This window comes from Protopterus annectens, chromosome 9.part0, assembly GCF_019279795.1.
Source record: "Protopterus annectens isolate FY-2018-M chromosome 9.part0, PAN1.0, whole genome shotgun sequence".
NCBI classification, from domain to species: Eukaryota; Metazoa; Chordata; order Ceratodontiformes; family Protopteridae; genus Protopterus; species Protopterus annectens.
In genome coordinates this window covers 1,484,147,179-1,484,174,528 of record NC_056743.1, presented here as the reverse complement: position 1 = coordinate 1,484,174,528, position 27,350 = coordinate 1,484,147,179, and the positions used below count along the sequence as shown (strand labels likewise).

General features: G+C 41.5%; 1 protein-coding gene across 1 annotated transcript in view; it reads left to right on the top strand.

Annotated features, from left to right (window-relative positions):
- The window catches only part of LOC122810711 (bromodomain-containing protein 4-like), a 1,011,045-nt gene extending 993,751 nt beyond the window's left edge, over positions 1-17,294 (top strand). The window contains exon 9 of the mRNA XM_044082276.1: positions 15,714-17,294. Coding sequence (XP_043938211.1) covers positions 15,714-15,782 — 69 coding nt within the window. The 3' untranslated portion in view covers positions 15,783-17,294. The remainder of the gene's footprint in view (positions 1-15,713) is intronic.
- Positions 17,295-27,350: the final 10,056 nt, after the last annotated feature.

The following is a 27,350-nucleotide window of genomic DNA, read 5'->3' as shown; positions in this document are numbered from 1 at the left end:
CCTACTGTCCAAATCAGGTAATGCATATTCCTTCACAGCTTAGCTGATCTAATTTTCAACAGGGGCAAAATGGAAATATATTCATTTAGCCCAGGCTTTTTATTCGCCTCCAAAGCCACTTGCCACCATAATTCTTTATAGGCTATATTTTCCTCCCAAGGGCCACCTCTTATATTCCTTTTTATTTGGTCTAATACAAAGAACAAAAATTTGGCTCCTACGCATGTCCTAGTATGTCTGTATAATGCGTTTGTATCTTTTTCTTTTTTGACATCATACATATGTTCATAAAATGTTTTAATACAGTGAATTTTTTATATAAAACATATGTATTTACTTTTAAAGGGTTTTGATACAAGGAATATTAAATAATGATTTTAAATGGAAAGGAAGTGATGAAATACTAAATTATGTAGTAGGGAGAATGTGATTTGTAAGTTCATAATGGGAATGAATAATGATTGGATGCTACACAATGTTTTTTATACAAAAGGACTTGTTTAATATAGTATGGCATTTCATCTGATGAAGTCCCTTTGGACGAAAACGCTGACAATGTGAATGCGTTCATTTTTTTGTATTTATCGTATTTATCGTGCTTGACTACAACTGTTGGTGCAATAAATTGGAGATTATTCTCATCCTGCCTTGGTCATCGCTTTCGATTTTGCTGGTTTGGTGGTGCAACGTGGTCTTTTTTAGCACAAATTTTTAAATATTTACCTAATATATTCTGTAAATACTTAGAAATGGGTTCTGTTACCCATCCACCACCTGAGACTATAGGCCTCAGGGGTGGATCTAATAAATCTTTGTGTATTTTTGGATTGCCTAAAGAAATTATTGACCAGGAATTGGGTAAAGTTATACTAGAGAGAGAAGGGAAGTATAAACCTATATTAAGAGGAGGCGTACCATTTGAAAGAGATAAAGTATATAAAGATAAGGAGTCAGTTAGGTATATAACCACTTATAACCTTAATACATTTAATGTGAATGCTATATTAAGAAAAAATTGGCCTATATTGCTAGCTATGCCTGAAATTCAACATATAGTGGGAGATAAACCCAGCCTGGCATATAGAAGTGCTGAAACCTTGAAACATAAGCTGTGCTATAAAGATTTTCAAACAAAATCTACAGTTAAGAAAGAGATAGGTATAAGAAAATGCCATAATTGCTCATGTTGTGTTGATTTATTCGAAGGCAGAGACTATTTTCAACACCCAATTGATGGTCAAACTTTTAAAGTAAATACACTAACAACATGTAATGCAGAAAAAATTGTGTACTTAGCTACGTGTTCAGCCTGCACTTCATTTTATGTAGGCAAAACCAGTAGAAAGCTCAAAGAAAGAATAATAGAACATAAATCAGAAATTAGGAGAAAAATAGTAACGAATGCTTTAAGTAAACATATTATGGAAAAAGTGATAAATCATGTATTTAAATTTAGGGTATTAGCAGCAGTTAATAATAGTATAAGAAAAGGAGATATTAATAATCTCCTAGAATTAAAAGAATTGGAATGGATCATCAGGCTTCAAGCTGATGCAAATCCAGGTTTAAATAATGCTGTGAACTTGAAACCTTTATTAGTTAAGAGACAGAGAGAAAAGTTATGAAGTAGCAATTAACTATAACATAAAGGTAGGGTATTTGAATTTGAAATTTTGTATTGTGTTTTTATAGGCATATATTTACAAGTAGAGATATACAAGAGTTATATTAAATATCATAAAGCACGTTTATATTTATATTTATATAAATTTATATGTATTGTTTTTTAATTATAATTAAATGAGATATCAAGCTTATAATGTAATTTTATGTTATATGATGTTGCCCTTTTAAATATTTAATTAATTGTTGATAGGATGGGCTGGGCTGAAGCATGTGTTTAATTGATTCTCCTATTTAAATGTTTTAATATTGTTGTAGAAGTATACTGATGAAGGGTGTAGACCCGAAAGCTTTATCGAATAAACTTTTTATGGTGTAATTTCATAATTGAGTATTGTGCAATGACTGCATGAAAGTCTGTGATCTTGTTAACTAGGCTTCCAAGGTTCATGTTAAGAATGAGAAGGTCTGTAGTTTTGATATGAGGAAGGGGTGGAATGGTAGTCATGATCGTATGTTGTGCAGTATGTGGCCCAGGACTGGGATTTATATCACCACTACAGAGAATCTGTGATAATACACATGCATGTTTCTGTGACAATTTGGAGAGTATGTGAAGGTGTTTGCTGAAGTGGTTAGTGGTATTATTGACAACTACATGTTTGAAGTGGAAGTATGCAGTAGGTGCATGATTGTAAAGTTGAGGGGGAGACTGCAAAGCAGGAGAGTGAGGAGTGGATGGTATTAGTATAGTGTGGGGCTATAGACATGTATCTGTAAGTGACTGTAGAATGTTCGATAGTATGCAGATAGCAGTAGGGTATAGTGTGTGGCAGGAGAAAGAGCATGGTGTGCATTCTTTTTAAAAAGTAGGTTGCTTGGACGGTGTAATGAAGATATAGGGAAAGAGAGGTGCTGGTGTAGTGTGGTGGAAGAAGTGTGATTAAGGACTGTTCAATTAAGTTGTGTGAGGAGAGGGGGAGGAGTGTTACAAATAGAGTGATTGGTTAACTGAGGTGTGACTGGCAGATGGAGGCAAATTCTTGATTGGAGGAAGTTAGGGGAGTAGTTAGGGTTGGAATAAGTCTAGGTGATGCAGGGTGGGTGGGAATGGGAGTAGGAGCGGAGTTAGCCTGAGCAGAGCAGGCTGGCACTCCCTCACAAAAGAGAGCAAAGAAAAACAGTCAGTATGAGAAGTAGAAGCTTTGGAGCTGTAAGGTAAGTGAACGCAAGGAAGAAGTAGAGGCAGAAAAGTAGGAGTGTAAGCAGGTAGTTGCAGACAAACTATATTTATGGCCTTGGTGTGTAAGAAAACAAAGGAAGGCAACTCTATCTGGGGACAAAATACACCAAGTAAATGGTACTAGCCTTACTTTACAGGAATTCTAATGGGTAGGCAAATTTAGTTGAGACAAGATACAAGTAGCATACTATTAGTTGTGCCACTTAGTGGCAAGAGACCAAGCTATAGTTGCCTGGGGTGGGAGTGGAGCCCTTGCAAGCGTGCACGCCGGCCAAAGCAATGTTTAAAAATAACTAGTAAAAGTAACAAGTACGCTATTAAAAAAATGCAAACAACCTGACATAATGTTTAAAACATAACTGTTAAGGACCAATTCTGCTAATAACAAGAAACTGCAAACATCCAGTCACCTATGCAGACTTGTTTGGTGGGTATCCTTAAGAGGTGTTGCTCTTGGCTTGCAGTAACTGTAGCGTAACAGTGGTTCTATTTGCCAGTGTTGTAGTTGCTGGGGGGGAAGGGGACACAAGCTGTGCTGATACAGGCAGACCAAGTGTGTTGTAAAAGAGATAAGTGATGTTAGGATTATGGCTAGTTATTACAAAGTCCACAAAACCTCATTGAGCAGTAAAGTAAGAGGAGTGAGGGTGAGTTGACTGAGACTGGATGTGTGTTGTTAGGAGAGGTACAAAGGAAGCTACCGAGGCTGTAAGGGGACCTGTGGTGTCTGTATAGTGAGCGTATAATGACTGAGATAGAAAGTTGCAACAGACCATAATGTATGGACTGCTGACCTTTGGGGGGGGGGCTTGTAGTGGATTAGATAACAGGCAGACATCATATAATACTAACAGTAATACATACTTATGGAGTCATCATTTCTCAAAATAGTGCAGTAGGCAATAAGTGGTTCGAAACATTTCAGGATAGCACAACACACACTTATGCAGGACTGCAATATGAAGTAATACAGACTATAGTACTGATCACTAGAGGAACAAGCATTTCTGTCTCTTGCAATTTAAAACAGTGCTTTAGTAAATGGAATATGTGCAGTTGCAGCTTCTACAAATTAGGGAAAAGATACTATAGGCAAGTACACAAAACAGTCAAGACCATTTAAGGAGCATTACATTACCCAAGTCTCCAGCCAAAATCCATTGTAAGTATAACAGCATATTTAACAGCAAACAGTTTATGTAGTAGAAGCAATCACTGCTTCAGTTAGTCCCTTAGACCATTGTAAGCATAACAGCATATGTAACAGCAAACAGTTTCTGTAGTAAAAGCAGTCACTACTTCAGTTAGTTCCCTTGACTACATAAAAGTTATTTAAGTACTTCAGTTGGAAAGCATAAAATTGACTATTAATCCAGGTTCACCACAAATATTTGAAAATAGCTTAAACAATTACAGGCACATACTTGCAGGCGTGCACACTGAAAAGGGGATGGAGAGAGGTTCCTCACCACAAGCAGGCCAAAAACAACTATTTCAAAATGGCACCACTCAAGAAGACACACTAATATAGACTAGCTAATGTGCATGGGGGAGGGGGAAGTCAGAGGAGGGAGATACAAAATGGGGGAAGGTAGAACCAGAACAAGCAGCTAGAGATATGCTCTGCCCCCTCACAGAAGAGTGCAAAGAAAAACAATTAGTATGAAAAGTAGAAGCTTTGGAGCTATAAGGTACGTGAAAGCAAGGAAGAGGTAGCGGCAGAAAGGTAGGAGTGTAAGCAGATAATTATAGATGCACTATATTTATGGCCTTGGTGTGTAAGTAAAACAAAGGAAGGCAAATCTATCTGGGGACAAAATACACCAAGTAAATGGTGCTAGGCTTACTTTACAGGAATTCTAATGGTGAGTCAAATTTAGTTGAGACAAGATATTCTGCTAACAACAAGAAACTGCAAACATCCAGTCCCCTATGCAGACTTGTCTGGTGGGTATCCTTAAGAGGTGTTGCTCTTGGCTTGCAATAACTGTAGCATAGCAGTGGTTCTATTTGCCAATGTTGTAGTTGCTGGGGGGGGGAAGCGAGCTGTGGTGAGTCTACTACAATCTCTGGGATTTCAGATAAATCTGCCAAAATCCCATCTTCATCCAACACAAGACATTGTGTTCCTTGGATACAGAATCTGCTCAGATCTCATGGAGACATACCTACCCCTCCAAAGGGTGAGCTCCTTGACAGAACATCTCCTCCTGGTGCTTCACTCTATGGAGTTGACTGCAAGGTAGTACCTCAAGCTGCTGGGCTGCATGGCAGCCACAATACCCATGCTTCCTTTAGCAAGGCTACACATGAAGCTGCAGTGGTACCTCCACTCAGTCTAGAAGCAACACAACCAAGCTCTGGAGCACATTGTGCCCCTTCTACCCTGCCTAAAAAAAGGAAATACTGTGGTGATTGGATCAGGTACAAAGCAGCCCTGGGCTCCCACTCCAACCACCACAACCCACGCAGGTCATGCACACAGATGCTTCAGACCTGGGATGGGGGGCCACCCTCAGACACCGACAGGTGCAGGGCCTGTGGCCAGTTCACCTCAACTCAGTACACATCAGTGCCAGAGAGATGAGGGCAATCCTTCTAAACCTCCAGGCATTTCAACCGTTCATTCAACAGGAGGCACTTCTGATATACACAGACAACACGACTGTACTGTGGGATATATCAACAAGCAGAGAGGGACCAAGTTCTTCCTGCTCTGCAGGCTAGCCCTTTTGGTATGAGAATTGGCTACCTCGCAGGGAATATCCCCTGTAGGCGACCTACATTCCCTCCCTCCACAACAAAGAGGCAGATTATTTGAGCAGAACCAGCACAAACAACCACTAATGGATGCTGCACAGAGATGTTTCCTGGATCTGGTCCACAGGTGGGGTATACCTCAAATAGACATGTTTGCCTCCAGCATCAACAGGCAACTTCCTGGCTTTTGCACCAGGACACCCGAACCACAGGCACTGGCAACAGATGCCTCCTCAATTTCTTGGAAAGGGAAATATCTATATGCAGTCCCCCATTCTCACTCATTCAGAAAGTCCTGCAAAAAAAATTAACAGGACAACCTGAAAATCTTGTTGGTAACTCCCTACTGGCCCAGACAGCACTGGTTCCCCTTACTCCTACAGTTGGCCAAGGGCAATCACCACAAGTTACCCCCCATAGTGGACCTCCTCAATTAGCACAAGGGGTCACTAATCCATCCACAGTGCCAGATGCTGCACCTTACTCTGTGGCTGATAGGATTCTGATCCCATTTAGACACCTTTACAGTGAGGACATGCTCAATATCCTGCAGGAGGCCAGGAAACCAAATACTACAAAATCACATCTTTCCAAGTGAAACGATTCACTGCTGTCATAAAAGACAGCTGGATCCGCTTCTCAGCAAACCCCCTGTAGTGCTGTCTTATTTGTGTGAGCTACTGCAGTCTGGACTGGCTTATTCATCCATCAAAGCCCATCTGTCTGCTATTTCTGCTTGCCTGCCTTTGGATCCCCCATTAGCATCCAAACTCCCTTACAAACTCATCCTCAAGTGGGTACTGCACCTTAGCCCCCCCCCCAGGAAACCCATTCCCCCCCCACCTTGGGACCTCAACTACGTGCTAGAGAAGCTTATGCTACCTCCCTTTGAGCCAGCAAACAAAGCCTCATTAAAGCACTGTACTTGGAAAACTGTTCTTTTAGTGGCCTTAACGTCACCCAGGAGAGTGTCCGAACTCCAAGCCCTTATGGCTATTCCTCCCTTCCTAGTTTGCCACAAGGACAGGATTACCCTTAGGACAAATCCATCCTTCATGCCCAAGGTAGTCAATGACCTGTCCCTTAATCAGGCCATACAGTTACCCATTTTTTTCCCAAACCCACAAGGAGACAGTGAGAGAGTGCTGCATTCCCTGGATGTTCACAGGCAAATCAGATTTTATCTGCACAACACCAAGTCTATCAGACAGACTGACCAACTGTTTGTATCCTTTCACCCCAAAGCTCTGGGGAAGACAGTGACCAAGGAGACTATTTCTACTTAGAGCTCCAAAACCATTACCTTCTGCTACCAATTCCATGGTAGGTCCCTGCAGGGTACAGTTAAAGCTCATTCCACAAGAGCAATGGTATCTTCAGGAGCCTTCTTCAAGGGTTTGGATACCTCTTCTATCCCGGAAGCCGCTACTTGGTCCTCAGTCCATACCTTCACCAAGCACTACAAGCTTGAACTCGTCTCCAGGTCCAGGGCAGGGTTCGGCAGGGCTATCCTTCATGGATTCCTGGAGTCTGCCTCTAGACCACCACCCCAACCTCAGTGAGCTTTGGCACTCACCCAGATGCAGAATACTGCAACGTGGGAATAGGACAAAGAAAAGTTGTGTTAAATCTTACCATAACCCCATAGATGTCCTTCTCTTCCATGTTACAGTGTTCCTTTCCACCCTCTTGTCAGCTAAGAACTTCCCTTTCTGGATGGCAATGATGTAGCATTGCCCTTACCGGACTGGCTCCGACTGGTGCTACTGCTCTGAGGGTGCCAACGTCATTTTTATGGCCCACAGACTCATTCGTGGCTGATGCACCACAGATGGACTGGAAGCTTTTGAATACTGGCCATACATACACAAGACTGAAGGGAAAACCCATATGCAGAATACTGCAACATGGAAGAGAAAGACTTCTATGGTTATGGTAAGATTTTACACAACTTTTACTATCCCATGTGATATAAACTTCATTATTTTCTATGATGTTTTGTGGCTCATGTTTCCAGTGTTTCTCAGCCACTTCAATACCATAATCTTTGCACAATCCTCATTGCAACACTCTTGCCACATTATTATGCCTTTCAGTGTACAGTCCATCTGCCATTAGTATGTCACAACCAGCAACGAGCTATGCGACTGTTTCCAATTCGGTTTTACAAAACCTACATTTGTCTGTTTCTCCCACATGTTCAGTGGACTTTGTAAAAGGGGATCCAGTGTCTGTCTGCCTGGGATGACATGCTTGACAAGCCACGATGCTTCGCAAGGGACGGCTTGCACCTGTCACCCCTGGGATTCCGGATATTGGCTAAGGCTCTTGCCACCCCCATAGTGCCTTTTTTAGGCAAGGCTCAAATTCTAACCCTAGAAAACAAAAATGGGAAGAAACTAAGGGTAATGCTGCTCGATGCCAGAAGTCTAAATCTCAAAATGCACGCACTCGAGGCCCTTCTCAGTATGGAGAACATCGATGTCTGTGCTGTGACTGAAACCTGGTTCAAGGCTCCTGAGAGCACCCCGGCACTATCAGGTTTTACCTCATATCATGCGTTCTGGCCCCAAAACCCAGACCACACCACAAAAGGAGGGGGTGTATCCATATTCATCAAGGATACCCACACCTCCAGGTTGGTGGCAACGCAGGAAGCATCGGAAACCATCCAGGTGCAATTAACCATAGGCAAAACTGCTCTACAATTTGTAGCATGCTACAGGCCACCCTCTCAAACTCAGGAACCCCACACAGCCTTCCTGAAGACACTGGAGGGTATAAATGTATCTCCAAACACCATTATATTGGGTGACTTCAACTACCCGAATATAGACTGGGAACATTACTCAAAACCAAACTTTCTAGCCCAAAGGTTCCTGGAGTTCATAAATTCAAATGCCATGGAACAACTAGTCACCATTCCCACAAGAGGAGAAAATATACTAGATCTCATCATCACAAACATGGGGACAAAATGCTCCACACCGGAAGTATATCCCTCATTGGTGAGATCAGATCATAAACTAATCTCACTGGATATCCACATCCCGCCCCCACCCCAAACAAAAAAGACCACAGTGAAGAACTTCTCTAAAGCAAACTTCACACTACTCAAGAATGGTGTGGTATCCTTCAAGGCCCCCGAGCCAGTGGAAACCACAACCCAAGCTGCGGAAGCCCTTACAAATGCCTTCTACGAACACCTCCAGGACTGCATGGATCAGGCAATCCCTAATAAAGCCAAGACTCTTTCCACCAAGGGCAAATGTCCAGTCTGGTGGATCCCAGCCATAAACAAACTTTACAATAAGAGGAGAAAGCTGTTACATGATAGAGCAAAATCCATAAAAGAGAAGACACCTTTGATCATTATTAGTAAAAAAATACAAGCACTCATAAAATCATCCAAGGCCAACTTTGAGAGAAAAATTGCCATAGATTCAAAAGACAATCATAAGGCCTTCTTCAGCTATGGTAGAAACCTGGGTGGAAACTCCCAGATATGCTCAGAATTAGTCCAAAATTATACAAAAATCACTGAACCCACAGACATTGCCAACATACTGGCAGACAGGTTCAGTGCAAACTTCACCCCCCTCTCCCCCCCAAAAGGAGAGATAACTATCCCAGCGGAGTGCTGCCTCCCAGACATCTCCAATGCGCAGGTGAAAGCTGTTCTCTCTAAAGCTAAAAAGACAGCATCAATGGGACCGGATGGTGTCCCCGGCTGTGTGCTACACGAACTCAATGAGGAACTAAACCCGCACATAAGGCAGCTGTTTAATCTTAGCCTTACCACAGGATACGTGCCCAAGGAGTGGCGTACGGCAACTGTGGTCCCACTCCACAAAGGCGGTGCCTCTACGGACCCTGGTAATTACCGCCCCATAAGCTTAACAAGCCTGTTCTGCAAAGCTATGGAGAGGATCATAATGGAACTCATAAACAAAGACATAGGGGACTTGCAGTCATTGGACCCGACCCAGTTTGGCTTTGTCAAGGGCAGATCATGCCTTTTGAACTTGGTCGACTTCTTCGAAACAGTCACCAAGGCCATTGATGAGGGAAAGGCAGTCCATACAGCCTACCTTGACCTTGCAAAAGCTTTCGACACAATACCCCACTTGGGTATTATAGAGAAACTTACCAGCTTAAATGTAAACCCATATGTCATAAGATGGGTTGCAAACTGGCTAAAGGACAGAACCCACAGGGTTAGAGTAGCTGGCACCATGTCAGACTCCAAGCCGGTCACAAGTGGTGTCCCACAGGGCTCAGTCCTTGGCCCCCTGTTGTTCGGCATCTACTTCTCAGAAGTACAGGCAAACATAGGAGGACTATGGCTGACAAAGTTTGCAGATGACTGCAAACTGAGAGCCATAGTGGAAAGTACATCGGACACAGATATCCTTCAGAGGGGTCTCACAGAAACTGATAGCTGGTGCCAGAGCCATGGCCTGAAGTTAAATGCCAAAAAATGTATAGTCATACCCTTCGGGAAAAACAAGGTAACCCCAAGCTACCATATAGGTGGCAATCCACTAAGCACAGAAGAGGTTATCAGGGACCTGGGGACCCAGGTTGATAGTGGCCTTTCTTTTGACACTCACATTGCTAAAGTGGTTAGAAAAACCTTCTACATTGCCCACCTGATCATGAAGGGATTCACATCCAGATCAAGTGAGGTCATTGTTCCCCCTGTACTCTTCACTTATCAGACCAATGATCGAGTACAATGCCCCATTCGGGATGCATCTCGCCCGACACCTGCAGCAATTGGAGAGACCCCAAAAGTTCCTCACCAAAAGGATAAAGGGACTCCAAAATCTGTCATATGCTGCCAGACTGAAGAAACTCCAGCTCTATTCAGTCGCATACCGTCTGCTCAGAGGTGACCTGTGCCTGACATACAAGGCCATGTCCAACCCGGAATTAATGGACATGCTCCACCTCAAAAAATCCAAATCTACCAGATCCACTAGAGCAAGCGACTTAAACCTTAGCACGGATATAAATAGGACATGCTGGAGGGATAGATTTGTCACCCAGAGACTCCATATGTTGTGGAATAAAATCCCGGTCCATGTGAGGCAGAGCACCTCGCTGGCTCTGTTCAAGAGAAATCTTGACCGGTGGATGGGAGATCGTAGGTTTACCCCGGGAATCATCTCTGTGTCACTGCTGGACAGAGGCACAACAAACTAATGGGCACAGTATTTTTTAACATAAGGGGTGGCGTAAGCCACAAAACTCTGGGCTAGGCTTATAAATGCCTTAGGGCAGGTAGCCTAGTATAAACCTATGAACCTATAAAGCAGCCTGTACATAGCACACTGTTTTGGCCTGCTAATATTAAATTTTCATCTCTTGGTTTAAATTTGCTTCTCCTTAACCATTCCTGATCAACATGAGGTTCTTCTTGAAGTTTTCTATACTTGCAACTATATTTATGCTTTTTCCACATTTCTTGCCTTCTCATCTGGTCCTTCACCTTATAGTCTTTCTTTTGTTTTTTGGCACATTCAGTTCCTGTCTGATTTTTATCTACTTCTGGTTTGATTTCTGTTCCTGCTTGACACTGATATGATTCTGCTAAATTAAGCAGAGAAATCGTCATAAATTCATTCTCTTCATGTTTCAAAACTTTTATTACGTTTGGGTCTTGCGAGGTCAGCAGATGTGTGTGGAATCCCACGATTGCAGATCTATACATGTAATCATTTTCAAGGAGGCCCATCCCTCCTTCAGAACGGGGAATATATAATCTTGGTGTGCACTGATTTTTTATAGATCATTTGATGAGCATGAAGCATCTTTCTTGTTTTAATATCTAATCTGTCCAACACATTTTGGGGCCAATCAATCACTCCAAAACTGTAAATTAGGACAGGAAGAGCAAATTGGCTTACAGCTTGGATTTTGTTCCTAGATGTCAATGCTGTTTTCACAATTAATTTGTCATCTAAAGTATTCCTTACTAAGTTTTATTCACATTTGTTCACGTTTTATTGTTGATCCTTCATCAATTCCCAAATATTTATACATTCCCTCTTGCTCAAGGTCTTTTATATCAGTCTTGTCCCAAACTGATGTTTTCCTAGTGCTGCAGTTTTCCTGCATTAAAGGTTGCTTTTGCACATTTATCAAGACCAAATGACATTCCTGTGTCAAGTGAAAAAGTTTTAGCAACCTGCAGCTGTGCTTTCAATTCCTCATCTGATGAGCTGTACAGTTTTAAAACATCAACAGCGAAGAAGATAAGTCTTTACACTGTTGTTTTTGTAGGAGCCAAATTGTAGCCGTGGCCTAAGTTGTTAAGTAAACATCTTAATGGGTTAATGGCAAGGCAGAATAGCAACAGTGACATAGGCATCCTGTAATATCTCTCTTTGAAATTTTATCCCTGGGATAATAATCTGTCCTTTATCATGGCTTAAATTGCAAAGTGGCTTGCCACTGTTTCATGGTCACTGTAATGTAGTTGATCAGTGTAGGGTGTATCTTGCACATTTTAAGCACACTCTTATCCATGAATGTGGGATACTATCAAATGCTTTTTTGTAGTCAATCCATGCCATACTTAAATTCTTCCACTTTTTACAGTTCTCCAATATGACTTTAACAACAAATGATCCTTTGTTCCATAGGACTTTCTTTTATTGCCTTTTTGTTCTACTGCCATAATTTAGTTTTCTTCTAAATTACCATAAACTTTGTCATTATCAATTCCCATGTATAGTTTATACGTCATCGGAAGGCAAGTTATTGGCCTAAAATTTTTAGGGTAGCTTGCAGGTTCACCCTTAAGAAGGAGCATTGTTTTGCCTGTTGTTAGCCAGGTTGGTGTCTCTTAGGGGTGCTCATATAAATAGTTCTTACTCATGGCTAAATCCTCGTGCAAAGATGTTAATACTTTTAAGCATCTGGGCCTGGTGTTTTCCAATTAGAGGCTTTTTTTTTTTTTTTTTTTTTTTTTTTTTTTTTTACTTTGTCTCAATCTCTCTGGCTGTTGCTTTGTCCCATTTCATATCCTGCACCTTTAAACTTCTTATTCTTTCTTTTAATTCTTCTATCCAGTTAGCATCTTTGTTATCTTCTACAGGATCTTCTTATATACTTCTCCAAACTGCATCTACTTCCTCTTTTTATTTTTTTTTTGGTGGTCTTTCACTTCCTTTTACCTTATTTCCCAATTCTCTATAAAAGTTTTTTGGGTCATCAATAAATTGCTTATTTTGTACTTTTCCTTTATATTTATCTGTGCATCTTCTAATTGTTTTGCTTGTGTTGAAATGTTTAGTTTATTTGTGATAGTGCATGATGGATCCTGGTCTGTTCTAATACCTTGCATTGCTTTAATCACCTCAATCTTTCTTGGTATGTTTGGTGATCTATTCCCTCTTCTATAGTCTTCTAAGAGTGACACTTCTTCTCTTAATTGCTTTATAGCTTTCTCTGTTCGATACTTCCATGATGGTATTCGATTTCTCCCCTTCCTTTCTTTCACTACTCTGTGTTGTTGTGGTAGAACGTTATCATTTATTAATTTAGCAGCACAGTAATATATCCTGTTTATTTCTGTTATATCACATGGATCTCTCTGGACAGTTCTAATTACTGCATTCATTTGCCTCATCAGACTTCTGACTTTTTGGGGTTTATTGAGCACCTGCAGTCTATTTCTCTCATTGATCTTTGATATATCTATCCATGTCTTGTTAAAATAATCAAGCAACTTTTCTCTTAGGTCATTTTCTTACAAACTGAGGGCACATCCCTTGTTTCCCATTTCCTGTGGACATTCTATAGAAAGTTCTATAGCATCGTCCTGTGGCACCTTCTCTTCAATTTCATCCTGTGCCATCTGTTGCTCTGTCATAAAGGAACTCACTGGCCTATCACTCCTCAACCTTGACTGCATCAGAGTTTCCTGTTCCTTTCCTTGCTGTCTAGCTTCAAGTAAATCTTTATACTGATTTCCTTTGGAAGGCTCCAAAATATCTTAATATGGCACCTGACCAATTGCTTCCTGTTCTACTGGTTTCCCCTTAATTTGGATATTCATTGCTCTATCCTGTTTTGGTGCTTTATGCATTCAATTTTCTACACTGAATCCTTCACTTTGCAGGTACTCCATAAACTCAGTTTCTATTTCTTTACCTTCTCCGTTACTAATCTCCTTTTCTACTTTTCATCTTTGTCATCTTATTTTTTGTATTGTAAAGTTTTCTATGTTCGGATTCCTTTGTCTGTATTTCTCTTCAGATATCTTTGGTGCTGCTCTTTTTGTATTGGTTAGTTTTGTTTTCTCCTTTGCATAAAGATTACACCATATTAAATGGCTTTTTCTTTCCCTTGCCCATATTTCCTCTTCACATGTCTCCTGATCTTCCTGTTTCTCCTTACTTTGGGGACTCAGTCCATCATTCTGTGATGTAACCTGTATTAGACCTTGTACACCAAATCCTTCACTTCGCAGACACTCCATAACTTCAGCTTCTGTTTTTTTTTTTAACTTTTACTTTACTAATCATCTTTTCTACGTTCCATCTTTGTGATTTTTCTTTTTTTATTGTAAAATTTTCCATATCCGAATGTCTTTGCCTGTATTTCTCTTCGAATATCTTTGGGGTTGCCTTCTTTATATTGATTAATTTGGCTTTCTCCTTTGCATAAATATTGCACTGTATCAAATCTTTCTTTCCCATGTCCATATTTCTTTTTTATATTGTTCAAATATCTCTAAGCTCTTGTTTATATGTTCGCACTTCCTCAGGTGCTTCTTTTTCCAAAAGGATCAAAGTTTCTTGATCTGTGTACTGTTTTTCACAGATCTGTTGTATTAATGAATGCAAATTTTGATTTGAAGCATCTGAAGGTTTTTCTTGCGGAAATATTTTTCTTTTCTCTAATTTCTCTCAATTGTTTTGCACATCTCGTGTCTGGAAATTCTGGGATTTTTGCATAATAGTAAGTTTGTTTGTCTCTTCAGCTTTTCCCGGTTGGGGGTCACCACAGCGGAACTCCGGTCTGCTAATGATTGGCAGGAGATTTTTATGGTGCCGAGTTGCCAGCCCGACGCCCAACATTCAGCAAAGGCACGCCCATTCACGCATGTCTTTCGAAGGCCACTCTACAACGGGGAGGACATGCAGACTCCACACAGATAGTAACAGTACATAATTTAAATAGTCCACTCTGTCGTCTTTATGGCTGATCTTTGGCCTGTCAGTTTTTGTGGACTGCTACTTCCTTCCTGGCCTTGCCCCATTGTAGGAATGTTTCTGTACTTTGAGGATTCTACACTGTCATTTTTTTCTAGTCCTGGCACCAGTGCACCTACCAGGATTGGGCACTTTTTATCCTGGATCTTGTGCACCCAGCTATCTCTTTTAATTTTTGACCTACTTCTGTCCATGATATATGCTATATAAATACAGTCTATATATCAGTGTCGCTTTGGTGAGATTTTGTGAAACCAGGGTTCACCTCGCGAAGGTACTCACCAAGACTTGAGGATGAATTAAATTTCAGCACTACTCCTCTCCTTTGCTTGCTGACTTTTTCTCTCTCCATTTGGACCCCTTGCCTTTTGTCCAAGAAGGTGCTGTGAAAGACCAGTTAACTTGCCCAGCTATGTCAAGTTTGCAAATAAGTTAAACATATTAGTGTGTGGTAAGATTGAGCCAACCAAAGGTTTTAGGCATTATTCCCAAGGTAGGTTGTATTTATTTTGAATGTTTAAGGAGATTATTGCATCCCATACTCATTGATGTTGATTCCAGCAGGTCTAGTGATATGGGGAACCCTTTGCAGACAAGAACTTGCATGTTAGTTTGGCGATGTAGGTTTTGATCTGAAAAAGTCTTGTTGGTTAGATACTGCCATGTGGCAAAGAGGAATGACAGACATTTAAGCGTGAGGTCATTATACAGGAATTAGATGTTGAAATTTCTGTTGCCTGATATGCAAGAACATTGATAATTGTTTTGCTTTCTGAAAATATATCGGTCAGCAGTATTTTTAAATGTTAATATACAAACTATTTTAACATATTTTTAATCTCTTTTCTCCTTTTTTCCAGATGACTGCTACTATTGACATGAATTTCCAGAGTGATTTAATGGCAATATTTGAAGAGAATCTTTTTTAAGGGCTCTGGCTTTTCAAATCGTGACTTTTAAAAGTACTCTTGAACTTTCCAGTGAAACTTTAAATCTATAGTGTTAATGCCAGCTTGGGGGGAGGGGCATCGATTCCCGGTGCACAGTTTTCCTGCATGTATAATGTCTGTGGATCTTTGAACTGATGCCTTGGATGGTCAGTAATCTGCCTTACGTTAAATTTCCACATGCATACTTAAAACATACACTTTATCTTATTTGCAGGAATGAACAGAGAAAACCCAGCCCTAGCAATGGGGTAGCTGAGCATTTGCTTTGCTCTTCTGAATGTTTTACCTTAAAAGGTTTCCCCTAAAAGTCAGTTACTCTTTCTGCCAAATGTTGCATTTTATTGAGGACTTCACATGCTTCAGAGTTTTGTTTTACAAAACATCGAAAAAGCTAATATAAGGTTGGTGGAAGAAGTTACCTTTGAGTATAGTATGTTACCACTACAGCTTTTTTTATTCCCCTTAAATTAAAGGAGTCTAACATGAAGATGAAGAAAAGAAGAACTAGTCGTCACAATGGAGAAGTACAGAGAATTAAGATTTTATTCATTACAAAGCTTGTATTGTCTGACTTTCCCTCTCTGTCCATCTGCCTCGCTCTCTCTCTCTATATATATTATATATATATATTGTATTATATATGACAAGCAAAGAAAAACAGTTTAGTGTACAATTAGCTGTGAACTGTAAGTTTTCAGCTTCAAAAAGGGAATAATACATCAGAAGTGTTAAATTAAAGAAGCAGTTGTGTTTAAATCTTCTTGAAACTTTGCAGCGCTGTAGCAGTTCTGGGATCAAAGCTAATCAGTCAGCCAAAGTCTGCTCCATTAAGTTAATTTTCCTTGGGAGGAACTAAGTGCACTGCTTTGTGTTTTATATGGCCTTTTGTTTGTCTCTATGCTGGGGTGGAAACAAACTAATGTTTCTTTTGAAGATCATAGGGTGCTCCCACCCTTTCAGCAGTGTTTGACTGTGGCTGTATTGTATAGTGAATATAGTTGGCATATTTGAGTTTGGGAGTTCAGGGGGAGAGCTAAGTTCTGTGTTGACACTTCAATTTTACCTTTTGCTCAGTTTTAATCATAGCCGTTTTTATAATGTAAAACAAACTACCATTATTTTTGTTTTTACATGAACAGTCTGGTTGTGCTAGAATTTTTTTATACAGAAGAGAAGCTATAAAAGAAAGACATGATGAATATTATAGGCCCAGTTATGGAACTCCCTAATATGCAGTGTCAGTTAGTATTCATTTATGTCCAATTCCAGCTGGTGCATTTTCTAATGCGCCAGCATATTGTATGCTTGTTTTCATTCCTTACCCATACTGTTGCTATATTTTTGTTCATTACTTAAGCAAAACTTTGTGTGCCATAAATACCCACTATACAGTACAATACTGATGTCAGTATTGGCCTTTTTTCTGATTAAACAAATGGTTTTACAGAATATGGTAAATATGCATTGGTCTGTATTGATCATGGAATAAACTTTTTTTTTTTTTTTTTAAAGGCTGGTGTGTCTGTTTTTGGCAGATTTATAATGGCACCATGTTGTTTAGAATGGACCTTTACCTAAGCAAGTAACTCTAGTGAGTTTGTAAAAAAAATTTACATTTTCACTGCAGTGTTAACCTTTAGACCAGTCCCCACTTCTAAGTAGTACCTTATTAGGATTGCTTATTTTATTATAGGAAAGAATGTGCACAGATGATCCATCTCTCTTTTAATGAAAAGCATTTTCTGTTTGTGATGAAATTGGTTAGAGTTGATGTCCCTGCCCTGTGCTCCTGAGTGAACATCAATTGATTTTGTTTACTGCCATTTGAATATTAGAAGCAGCAGAAATGTACTAGGTAACACATTGGTGTTGCACTAGATATATACATATCTGTCTTGTTTTAAGCTTAGTCGTCTTTGATTTTTTTTTTTTTTTTTTTTTTTTTTTTTTTTTTTTTTTTTTTGTGGCTTGGAGCACAGCAACAGTATATGCATAATCCAGTCATGACTTATGTGCACAAGCTTCTTTCACTTTTCTTTGCCCATAGTGGTGGGAATATAGTACATGACTACATATCTAGGTTGTACTAAGCTACTGCAAAATTCCTCCTATTAAGTCTTGGTTGCAGTTTTCCTTTCACACAGCACAGCATACTTGAGCTTGTTATATCACAAGACATGGCAGTTTAAATATATTTGTAGTTTTGTCCTGGGTCGCTTAGTGCTGTTTGTTTCCAAGTCATTTAGTTTTGGTGTGCTGAGTTGCTTAGATTCCACTGTTCAGTAGTACGGGTCGTAATACCCAAGGTTTGGAACTTAGACTACTGGAGAAAAGCAAAAAGTATATTTCAGTCACAAGGTGTAGAGGTATTGAGGCACCTTTCAGAGCATGTTTTTTTTGTTTTGTTCTGATCAGTCACTGTCCCCCAACTTGTAGGGAAATGGTGCCAAAGGTAAGATTGTTAACTTTTGTTTGTGCTTCTCTGAGGTAGATTATGCTGCTGCTGCTTGTAAATTCTGCATCCAAACAAATTACTTTTGTATGCAAGCAGCATTTAGTTTTTTTATGCTTCAGCATCAGGGTGCACACTTATATATGTATCGTGTTAAAATGTGTGGATAGTAAAGCACTAGTCTTTTGACCATAAGTGAGGTGATGTATACAGTAATTAAGTGACTTTTACTGCAGCTATCACTCATATTGTTTTTGTAGGCTTTGATTATGTTGCAATAATCACATAATAGAAATGTCATCTGTCGGTTACAGAACATTTGAGAGAAAGAATCCCACGAACAAAATCCCTATTAATTTTTTTTCCCTAGGTGTATCCCCCACTTCTGTGCCTGCTAGTTGTCCATCTTCTTCCTGTCAGTTTCTACCCGTTTGTTCCCTTGTTGTGTAGAACTCTGCTTGCATGAAGGCTGAGAGATGACCAGTGATGTGCAGCCATCCATGCAGTCATGGAGATGTTTTTTCTCCTTCGTGTATCTCCTCCTCCTGTGTGTCTTGCAAAGGTGCGGACAGTCCATAATCGTATCACCTGAGGGTCTGACTGTACCCCCCCCCCCTTCAGCTGAGGTGGCTTGTGTTTCTGGATTGGAACCTAGTGCTATGAGAGTAATTTTGTGGTAGCCTTAATCCCACTTCTGAGTAGTTGATGTGGTCACTTGTCACCACTTGGACCTGCTTTGCCATCTCTTAGCATTTACATGCTCTCACCCATATACACATCAAGGGCCAGTATGACATGCTTGGTGGCACCAGACCCACCTCTGTCTTAATTTAGGTTCATAGGTTCATACTAGGCTATCTGCCCTAGGGCATTTATAAGCCTAGCCAGAGTGTGTTTGGCTTTCGCCACTCATTTTAAATTAATTTTGCTATGCCTTTTTTCGAGGTTAGTATACTGTGCCTCTGTCTAACAGTGACACAGAAGTGATAGCCGGGGTAAACCTACGATCTCCCATCCACTCATCAAGATTCCTCTTGAAGAGAGTCAATGTGGGACTCTGCCTAACCTGGACTGGGATTTTATTCCAGAGTGAAAGGAGCCTCTGGGTTATGAATCTGTCCCTCCAGCATGTCCTATTTATTTCAGTGCTGAGGTTCAAGTCTCTCGAGCGCGTAGCTCGATGGGATTTGGATTTTCTGAGGTGCAGCATGTCCATTAATTCCGGGTTGGACATGGCTTTATACGTCAGGCACGGATCGCCTCTGAGCAGGCTGTATGCCACTGAGTAGAGCTGGAGTTTCTTTAACTGGGCAGCATATGGCATCTGTTTGAGCCCTTTGATCCTCTTGGTGAGGTACTTTTGGGGTCTTTCCAGTTGCTGCAGGTGTCTGGTAAGGTACATCCCAAAAGGGGCATTGTACTCAATCATGGGCCTGATGAGGGATAAGTAAAGAGGTACGATGACCTCCCCTGATCTAGATGTGAATCCCTTCATGATTAGGTGGGCTATATAAAATGTTTTTCTAACCACTTTGGCCACGTGGTTGTCAAATGAGAGATTGCTATCAACTTGGGTCCCCAGGTCCCTAATGACGACTTCTGTACTTAATGGATTACCACCTATGTGGTAATTTGTGGGCACTTTGTTTTTGCCAAAGGGGATGACTATACACTTTTTGGCGTTTAGCTTGAGGCCATGGCTCTGGCACCAGTTGTCTGTTTCTATGAGGCCTTTTTGGAGGATGCTTGTGTCAGCTGGAGAGTTGATTATGGCGCCCAGTTTGAAGTCATCTGCGAACTTGGTCAGCCACAGTCCTTCCATGTTGGCCTGTACCGCCGAGAAATATATACCGAACAAGAGAGGTCCCAGGACTGAGCCTTGTGGGACGCCACTTGTAACTGGTTTGGAGTCTGACATGGCTCCAGCAATTCTAACCATGTGGGTTCTGTCCTTGAGCCAGTTTGGAACCCATATAGTGACATAGGGGTTTATATTTAAGCTGGTGAGCTTATCTATAATGCCCGAGTGGGGTATTGTATCGAAGGCTTTTGCGAGGTCCAGGTAGGCTGTGTGGACCACCTTCCCCTCGTCAATGGCCTTGGTGACTGTTTCAAAGAAATCAACCAGGTTTAAGAGGCAGGATCTGCCCTTAAAGCCGAACTGGGTAGGATCCAGTGTCTGTAGGTCCCCAATATCTTTATTTATGAGGTCCATGATGATCCTTTCCATAGCTTTGCAGACCAAGCTAGACAGGCTTATGGGGCGATAGTTTCCAGTATCCGTTGAGGCACCACCTTTATGGAGAGGGACCACTGTTGCTGTACGCCACTCTTTGGGCACATATCCTGTAGTAAGGCTGAGATTGAACAGTAGTTTTATGTTTGGGTTTAGCTCTTCTTGGAGTTCATGTAGGACACAGCCCGGGACACCGTCTGGTCCCATTGATGCTGTGTTTTTTGCTTTGGAGAGGGTGGCTCTTACCTGAGCATCTGAGATGTCAGGGGGGGCAGCACTCTGCTGGGATAGATATTTGCCCTTTTGGGGGGGGGGGGGTTTGCACTGAACCTGTCAGCTAGGATATTGGCAATGTCTGTGGTTCGGTGTATTTTTTGTCATTTTGGACTAATTCTGAGCATATCTGGGAATTACCACCCAGGTTCCTAACATAACTAAAGAAAGCCTTGTGATTATCCTTAGTGTCCTGTGCAATTTTTCTCTCGAAGCTGGCCTTAGACAGTTTTATGAGTGCCCGTAGTTTTTTGCTAATACTGATCAGTGATGCCTTCCCTTTTTGGGATTTTTGGAATTTTGCTCTATCATTTAGTAGCTTCCTCCTTCTATTGTATAGTTTGTTTATGGCTGGGGTCCACCAGACAGGACGTCTGCCTTTGGAGGATTGGGTCTTGGTTTTATTTGGGATCGCATGATCCATGCATTCCTGAAGGTGTTCATAGAATGCGTTTATAAAGGATTCTGCGGTCTGGGATGTATTTTCTACAGGCCCGGGGGCTTTGAAGGATTCCACCTCGGTTTTGAGGAGTGTGAAATTTGCTTTAGAGAAGTTTTTCACTGTGGTTTTCTGGGCAGGGGGGTGGGGTCGGGATGTGAATATCCAGTGAGATTAGTTTATGGTCTGATCTTACCAGTGAGGGATACACTTCTGGTCTGGAGCATAGAGTCCCCATGTTGGTGATGATCAGGTCCAGTATGTTTTCCCCTCTTGTGGTAGTGGTAACAAGTTGTTCCATAACATTTGAGTTTATAATTTCTAGGAACCTTTAGGCTAGGGTGTTGGAGCTAGAGTAATGCTCCCAGTCTATGTTTGGGTAGTTGAAGTCGCACAATATAATGGTGTTTGGAGAGACCTTCATATTTTCCAGTGTTCTCAGGAAGGCCGAGTGGGGTTCCTGGGTTTGGGAGGGTGGTCTGTAGCAGGCTATAAACTGGAAGGCAGTTTTACCCACTGTTAGTTGCACATGGATAGTCTCTGATGCTTCGTGCTTTGCCACCAACCTGGAGGTGTGGGTATCTTTGTTGAATATCAATACTCCCCCTCCTTTTGTGGTTCGGTCCAAGTTTTGGGGCCGAAAAGCATGGTATGAGGTATAACCTGGTATTGTTGGGGTGCTCTCGGGAGCCCTGAACCAGGTTTCTGTTACTGCACAGATATCGATGTTCTCCATGCTAAGGAGAGTTTCGAGTGCATGCATCTTGAGGTTTAGACTTCTGGCATTGAGTAGCATTACTCTTAGTTTCTTATCCCTTGTGATACCTATGGAGGTGGGTTTGTCTTTTGAGCCTTTCCTAAAAAGGGCACTATGGGGGTAGGAAGAGCCTTTGCCAATATCCGAAAGCCCAGGGGTGACAGGTGCAAGCCGTCCCTAGCGAAGCATCGTGGCTTATCGAGCATATCATCCCAAGCTGACAGGCATTGGATCCCCTTTGAATGACACCAGTACTTAAGCCAATTGTTGAAATTTATCATCTTGTCTTCATATCATGGCATCATTCTTGGTGAGGGTAAGATGCTACTCAAGGTCAGGGTCATACCGGCCTGGGCTACATGCTCAGAGAGCTCCTCTATGTCTCTCTTCATGTCGTCCAGGGAGGTACGTCTCAGGTCATTCACACCAGCATGGACAATGACTGAGTCATATTTGTACTTGCCTTGGAGTGACCTGAGTGCTTGTGTTATGTGGCGGATCCTAGCGCCCGACAGGCTGCTCACCGTGACCCTCTCCTTGTTCAGCCTGGTGAGCAGGACGTCAGTGTGCCTGACGATAGTCACCTATTATAAGTGTATCAGGTGTGTTGTTTAGTCTTAAGGGCTGTGACTGTTCGGCACACTTGCTTTGTGAGATGTGTGTTGCACGTGTTTTGTTTTGGGGTAGCGGTTGCTTGGGTGTCTGCTTTGGAGGTCTCTGCTGCTTAGGCAGATCTTTATTTAGATCCTCCGAGTATGTTTTTGTGTGATTATGTGTTTGGTTTGCTGTCGTGGTAGGACTATGTGAGACTGGAATTGTAGTGAGTGTGGTTTCCTTCTCCTCCTGACTGGTTATGCCAGTATTGAGTTGAGAGAGCTTAGCCTCCAGTTTGGCTATATGGTTGCATCTCTCACATGTGTTGGAATTTGTTGGGAGGAGGAGAGGGTTGTCTGTGTACATGAGGCAGTTGTAACATTGCCTCAAGATTCCCAGATTCACCAGCTGGACCGGAGAGGAGATTGACAACTGACCTTTGGACATGCTAGAATAATATTGGGAATTCCTTTATAATTGAAAACAAGGGCCAGTGGATGTAGTGCTTTTAATTTTTAGTGCTGACTTGTATAATTGCTTTAGTGAGCAAGTGCCAGGTAACTTAAGTGCAATGTGTTACAGGTAACTTAAATGCAAAAACGACAAACAGACAAACGACAAAATGACAACAAAATTTGCTGCATTACAAGTAAATAAAGTCTCTGCTTGTTAAAAATTCAGCCTGTGACCAAAACCAGTATGCCTTCCCCCTAAGACAGGTGAGCTGGCTGCTTTCTTTCACCCAACTCCTCAAGTACCAAAGCTGCTATTTGAACTCAGGTTGTTTAAATCAAAGTCAGGACTTTATCACTCTTATGACGTGGAGTTGGGTCCAGTTCTTAGTTTCATCAGATTTATATGATGCCCTATGCTCTCCTTTGTTGTACATTTAATTTATGCCTCAGTAGCATGAACAAGGGTACAAGTTCAGTAGGTCATTGTACTTATACCTGTTAGAACTTGATTAAAGTGCCTTAATTCATATGCACAAGGAGTTTATTTTTCCTGTAGTATTACCATCAACCAGGATTATAGAGGAGAACTGTAATACTGAAAGTCTTGTCTTGCAAGTGTGAATACTTTCTTCATGATCACATAACTTCAAAAAAGGATTTTTTTTTCTTTCTGTTGTATGTGCATAATATGTTTGAATTCACATGTACGTGTGTGTGTGTGTATGATATATACACACACACATACACATGAGTGCATATCTGTGTGTATAGATAGAGAGGGTCATAAGAGTTTTAGGCCATCTACCTTGTCATCATTCCTGGTTAGCTTTTTAAACAGCAGTCCCATGTTCATTGTGTAGATTTATGTTGTTCCCTGTCTTCTGTCTATACTAAAACAATGAGTAACAAGGTCACACGGACAAACCAATCAGTAAAACTACAAGAAAAATCTAGCCAAGCAAGATTTTCCAGTGTGTGATTCCTTAAAACCGTTTGTGTTAGATGTAACTTGGGATATATGTAAATGATCCTTAAGGACATCAGGTGTTTCAGCTATACGGCAGTTCTGAATACCCATGACTTTTTTCCTTTTTAAGTCTGTTATGGACAAATTCAGATCAATAAAGCCAAACCCCACTAGCTGTGGACATGCATGTTTCAGCCTTCTTATGGCCTAATCAGCACAGCATAAGTGGACTATACCATGCTGACAAGGCCATAAGAAGGCTGAAACATGCACGTCCACAGCTAGGGGGGTTGGCTTTATTGGCCTGAATTTGTCCATAACAGATTTAAAAAGGAAAAAGTCGTTGGCATTCAGAACTGACGTGTATAGCTGAGACACCTGATGTCCTTAAGGGTCATTTACATATATCCTATGTTGCTTCTAATACAAGAGGTTTTAAGGAATCACACAATGTAAATTCTGGCTTGACTAGGTTTTTCTTGTAGTTTTACTGTCTTCAGTCAATGGAATCTTGGTAGGTTTGCGAGGCAGTCTCTTAGGGCTAGAGGAGTTAGGAAGTTTCTGTAGTTTTTTGCTGCTGCAGGTGATTCACAGTGCTTATCCGCTTCAGAGTTATTTCAGCTGCATAGTGGTTCATACTGTTAACACTTTTCTTCAGTGATCTTCTGTCAGACTTTTTGAATACATTGAAAACTCAGTCATAAGCTGTGTAACCAGTGTTATCAAAGCCTTTAAAAAAGTTTTTTTTTTTCTCCACTCTCAGCTGTGAAAATGACTGCCACAAACATGAAGAAAGAGAGGTTAAAAAGGAGAGCAGTTTAGCAAACCTGGCAAAGGGTGGGGGGGGGGTCACCAAAAGATATGAGTTCTAGTTTTAAAGTGGCATCCATACACAAGAATACACAGTTGTTTTTGAGAATACCCATTTTTTCTTCATGACCTTGGTGCTGCAAAACTGGCAGTTAGCATCACCTTTGTCAATACCTATGATGGTGGTCTCCAAATCTTTGCAAGATCAAGAGATTTTAATAGTGGAAGAGCTTAGTACGTGCTCTGTCATTTTTCATTCTACAGTTTCTGTTGTCACCCAGCCCTGTTTCTTAACTGATGTTCTTCGTGTTTCACTTTTGCAGTCATTACATTTGGGTAATCTGCTGGCAGGTTGCCCTCAGTCGGCCTGATTAACAAAGTCTTGGGTCCTGCGTCGGTTGCTGTCCCTTCTTCCATGGTCAGGTCGTCAGGGGTAAAAAACATGCAGCCGATGCCATTAAATCAGTCTTTCTTGCCGTGCGGTGCCCAAAGCAGAAGCAGTTCGCAAGTGCCGGTCAGCCGACTCCTGAAATTTTCGTTTTCGAGTTTCAGAACCGAAGTCTTCAACTTAAAGCGAAGTACCCCGTTGGGGAAACTTTTTCTTGCTCCTTACCAATGTCAGTAAAAGTTAATAATTGCATTACTTGTGGAAAGTAAATACCTCAAAGATTTTCATTCGTACTGTATTCCTTGCTTAGGCCCTGACCATGACGTACCTTGCTGTCAGTTTTGTGCTTTATTTAATCAGCGCACTATTCGTCGTCAGTATATTTTGCCTCTAAATATTTCGGTTCTTGGTTTAATTATTCAGAAATGTCATCGGTTAGCCATCCGACTGGTGGGAATCTGGAAAAACGCAAAGATAAAGACAGAGACAGGCCGCCGAGGTCCATAACTGCCGACAACACTTCTCCTAAGCCAGTTGTCAGTTCGCCGTTACTCAGTGAGGCGCTTTCGCAGCCCCTGATACCCGCTACTTCTGATTCTCAGGCCTCTACTGAGACCCATTCGGAGTCCGGTATGCCGCAAGATATTTGAACTATGGAACCCGCGGATGTCTCTACCTTGGATGGGTCCTGAGCCGCTATGCAGGTACTGGCTTCTGAGGGTGTATTCAGGCCTACAGACTTGCATATTAAATCGACACCGCCTTCATTACTAAGGCCTAAATCTCGATCCATGTCTAAAAAAACGACGCCCAGGCCACATGCTCAGGCCTCTATGCCTAAAAACTAAAAAAAAAATGATAAAAATGGCTGAAGATCTAATTACTCTAATCAGGGGTAGTCACCCCCCCCCCCCCAAGAGGCCTAGGGCTGAGCTTGATTATGGATCTTCTGATCAGGATTCTGTTTCTTCTGACTCTTCCGATGACCTGGATTTGTCCAGACCTACTTATGAGGATTCTGATGCAGAGGATTCCATTCCCACTGCTTCCCCTCCTGAGGATTTTTCTTTTGGGGAAACTTTACATACTTTAAGGGAGCATTTCCACTGGGAAAGCCAGGAATTTTCTGATTCAAAAAAGAGGCTTAGGGATTTCCTCCTACCTCAGCATAGGCCTTTGGCTATACCTCCTGTTCTAGACATTGTTGATGATGTGTTCTCGGAGTCCAGTTTGGCCCCTGATTCCCTGCCTCTGGCTCCCAGTAAACCTGACAGATACTACAGGGTTCCTGAGTCACACAAGTTCCTTTTCAAAAATCCTGTTGCAGATCCAGAGACTATTTCTCAGTGGCCCATGGGCATTAAGGCTTCTACTGCTAAAAATCCTACCCCTTCTGATAGAGACTATAGGGTGCTGGATAGATGGGGTAAAAAGGTTTATACTTCTGCAGTTTTGGCAATCAGAAATTTAAACTGCCAATTTCTTGTGTTAAAATATCAACAGCATATTATTGGACTGCTTAAACAGAAAATGATGTTGATTCCTGACTGTGTGGAAAATAAAGATTTACAGGATGTAATGCATTCTGCTGAACAAGTTGGAAGACATACTTTGCAATGTGGTTTTGATTCTTTAGAGGCATCTTGCAGGGCTGCTGTTACTGGGTCTGTGCTTAGAAGGCATGCTTGGCTTAAGGAGCAATCTTTGCCTGATCATGTTAAAGCTAAATTGTTGGATGCTCCTTTAAATCAGGACCGCCTGTTTGCCAACAAGGCTGAAGAAGTTCTTAAAAAGATGGAAGACAAAGCTAAATCTGTGCAAACTGTTAAAGATTTCTTTACAAGTGCAACCTCCAAGATTTAGTAGGCACTGGCCTACTAAGAATTGGTCCTTTCCAGTCCCTTCCAGGTCCTCTCAAGCCAAACCCAGACACAGCAAAAACCCCAGGTTTCAGTCCCAGAGGACTCTCAGAACTAAGCAGTGGGGGGCCTCCACTTCCAAATCTGGAAATAGCAAGACACCCCCCTTTGGTAAACAGTCTCAATTGCTTCCTTTTAAAATTCTCAAGCACTTATCTTTTGACTGCCCCTTTGGGGGCAAAGATTGCTCTTCATGCAAAGAACTGAGAACTCATAACCCAGGACAAATGGGTTTTAAATAGTGTCCCAGGGATACA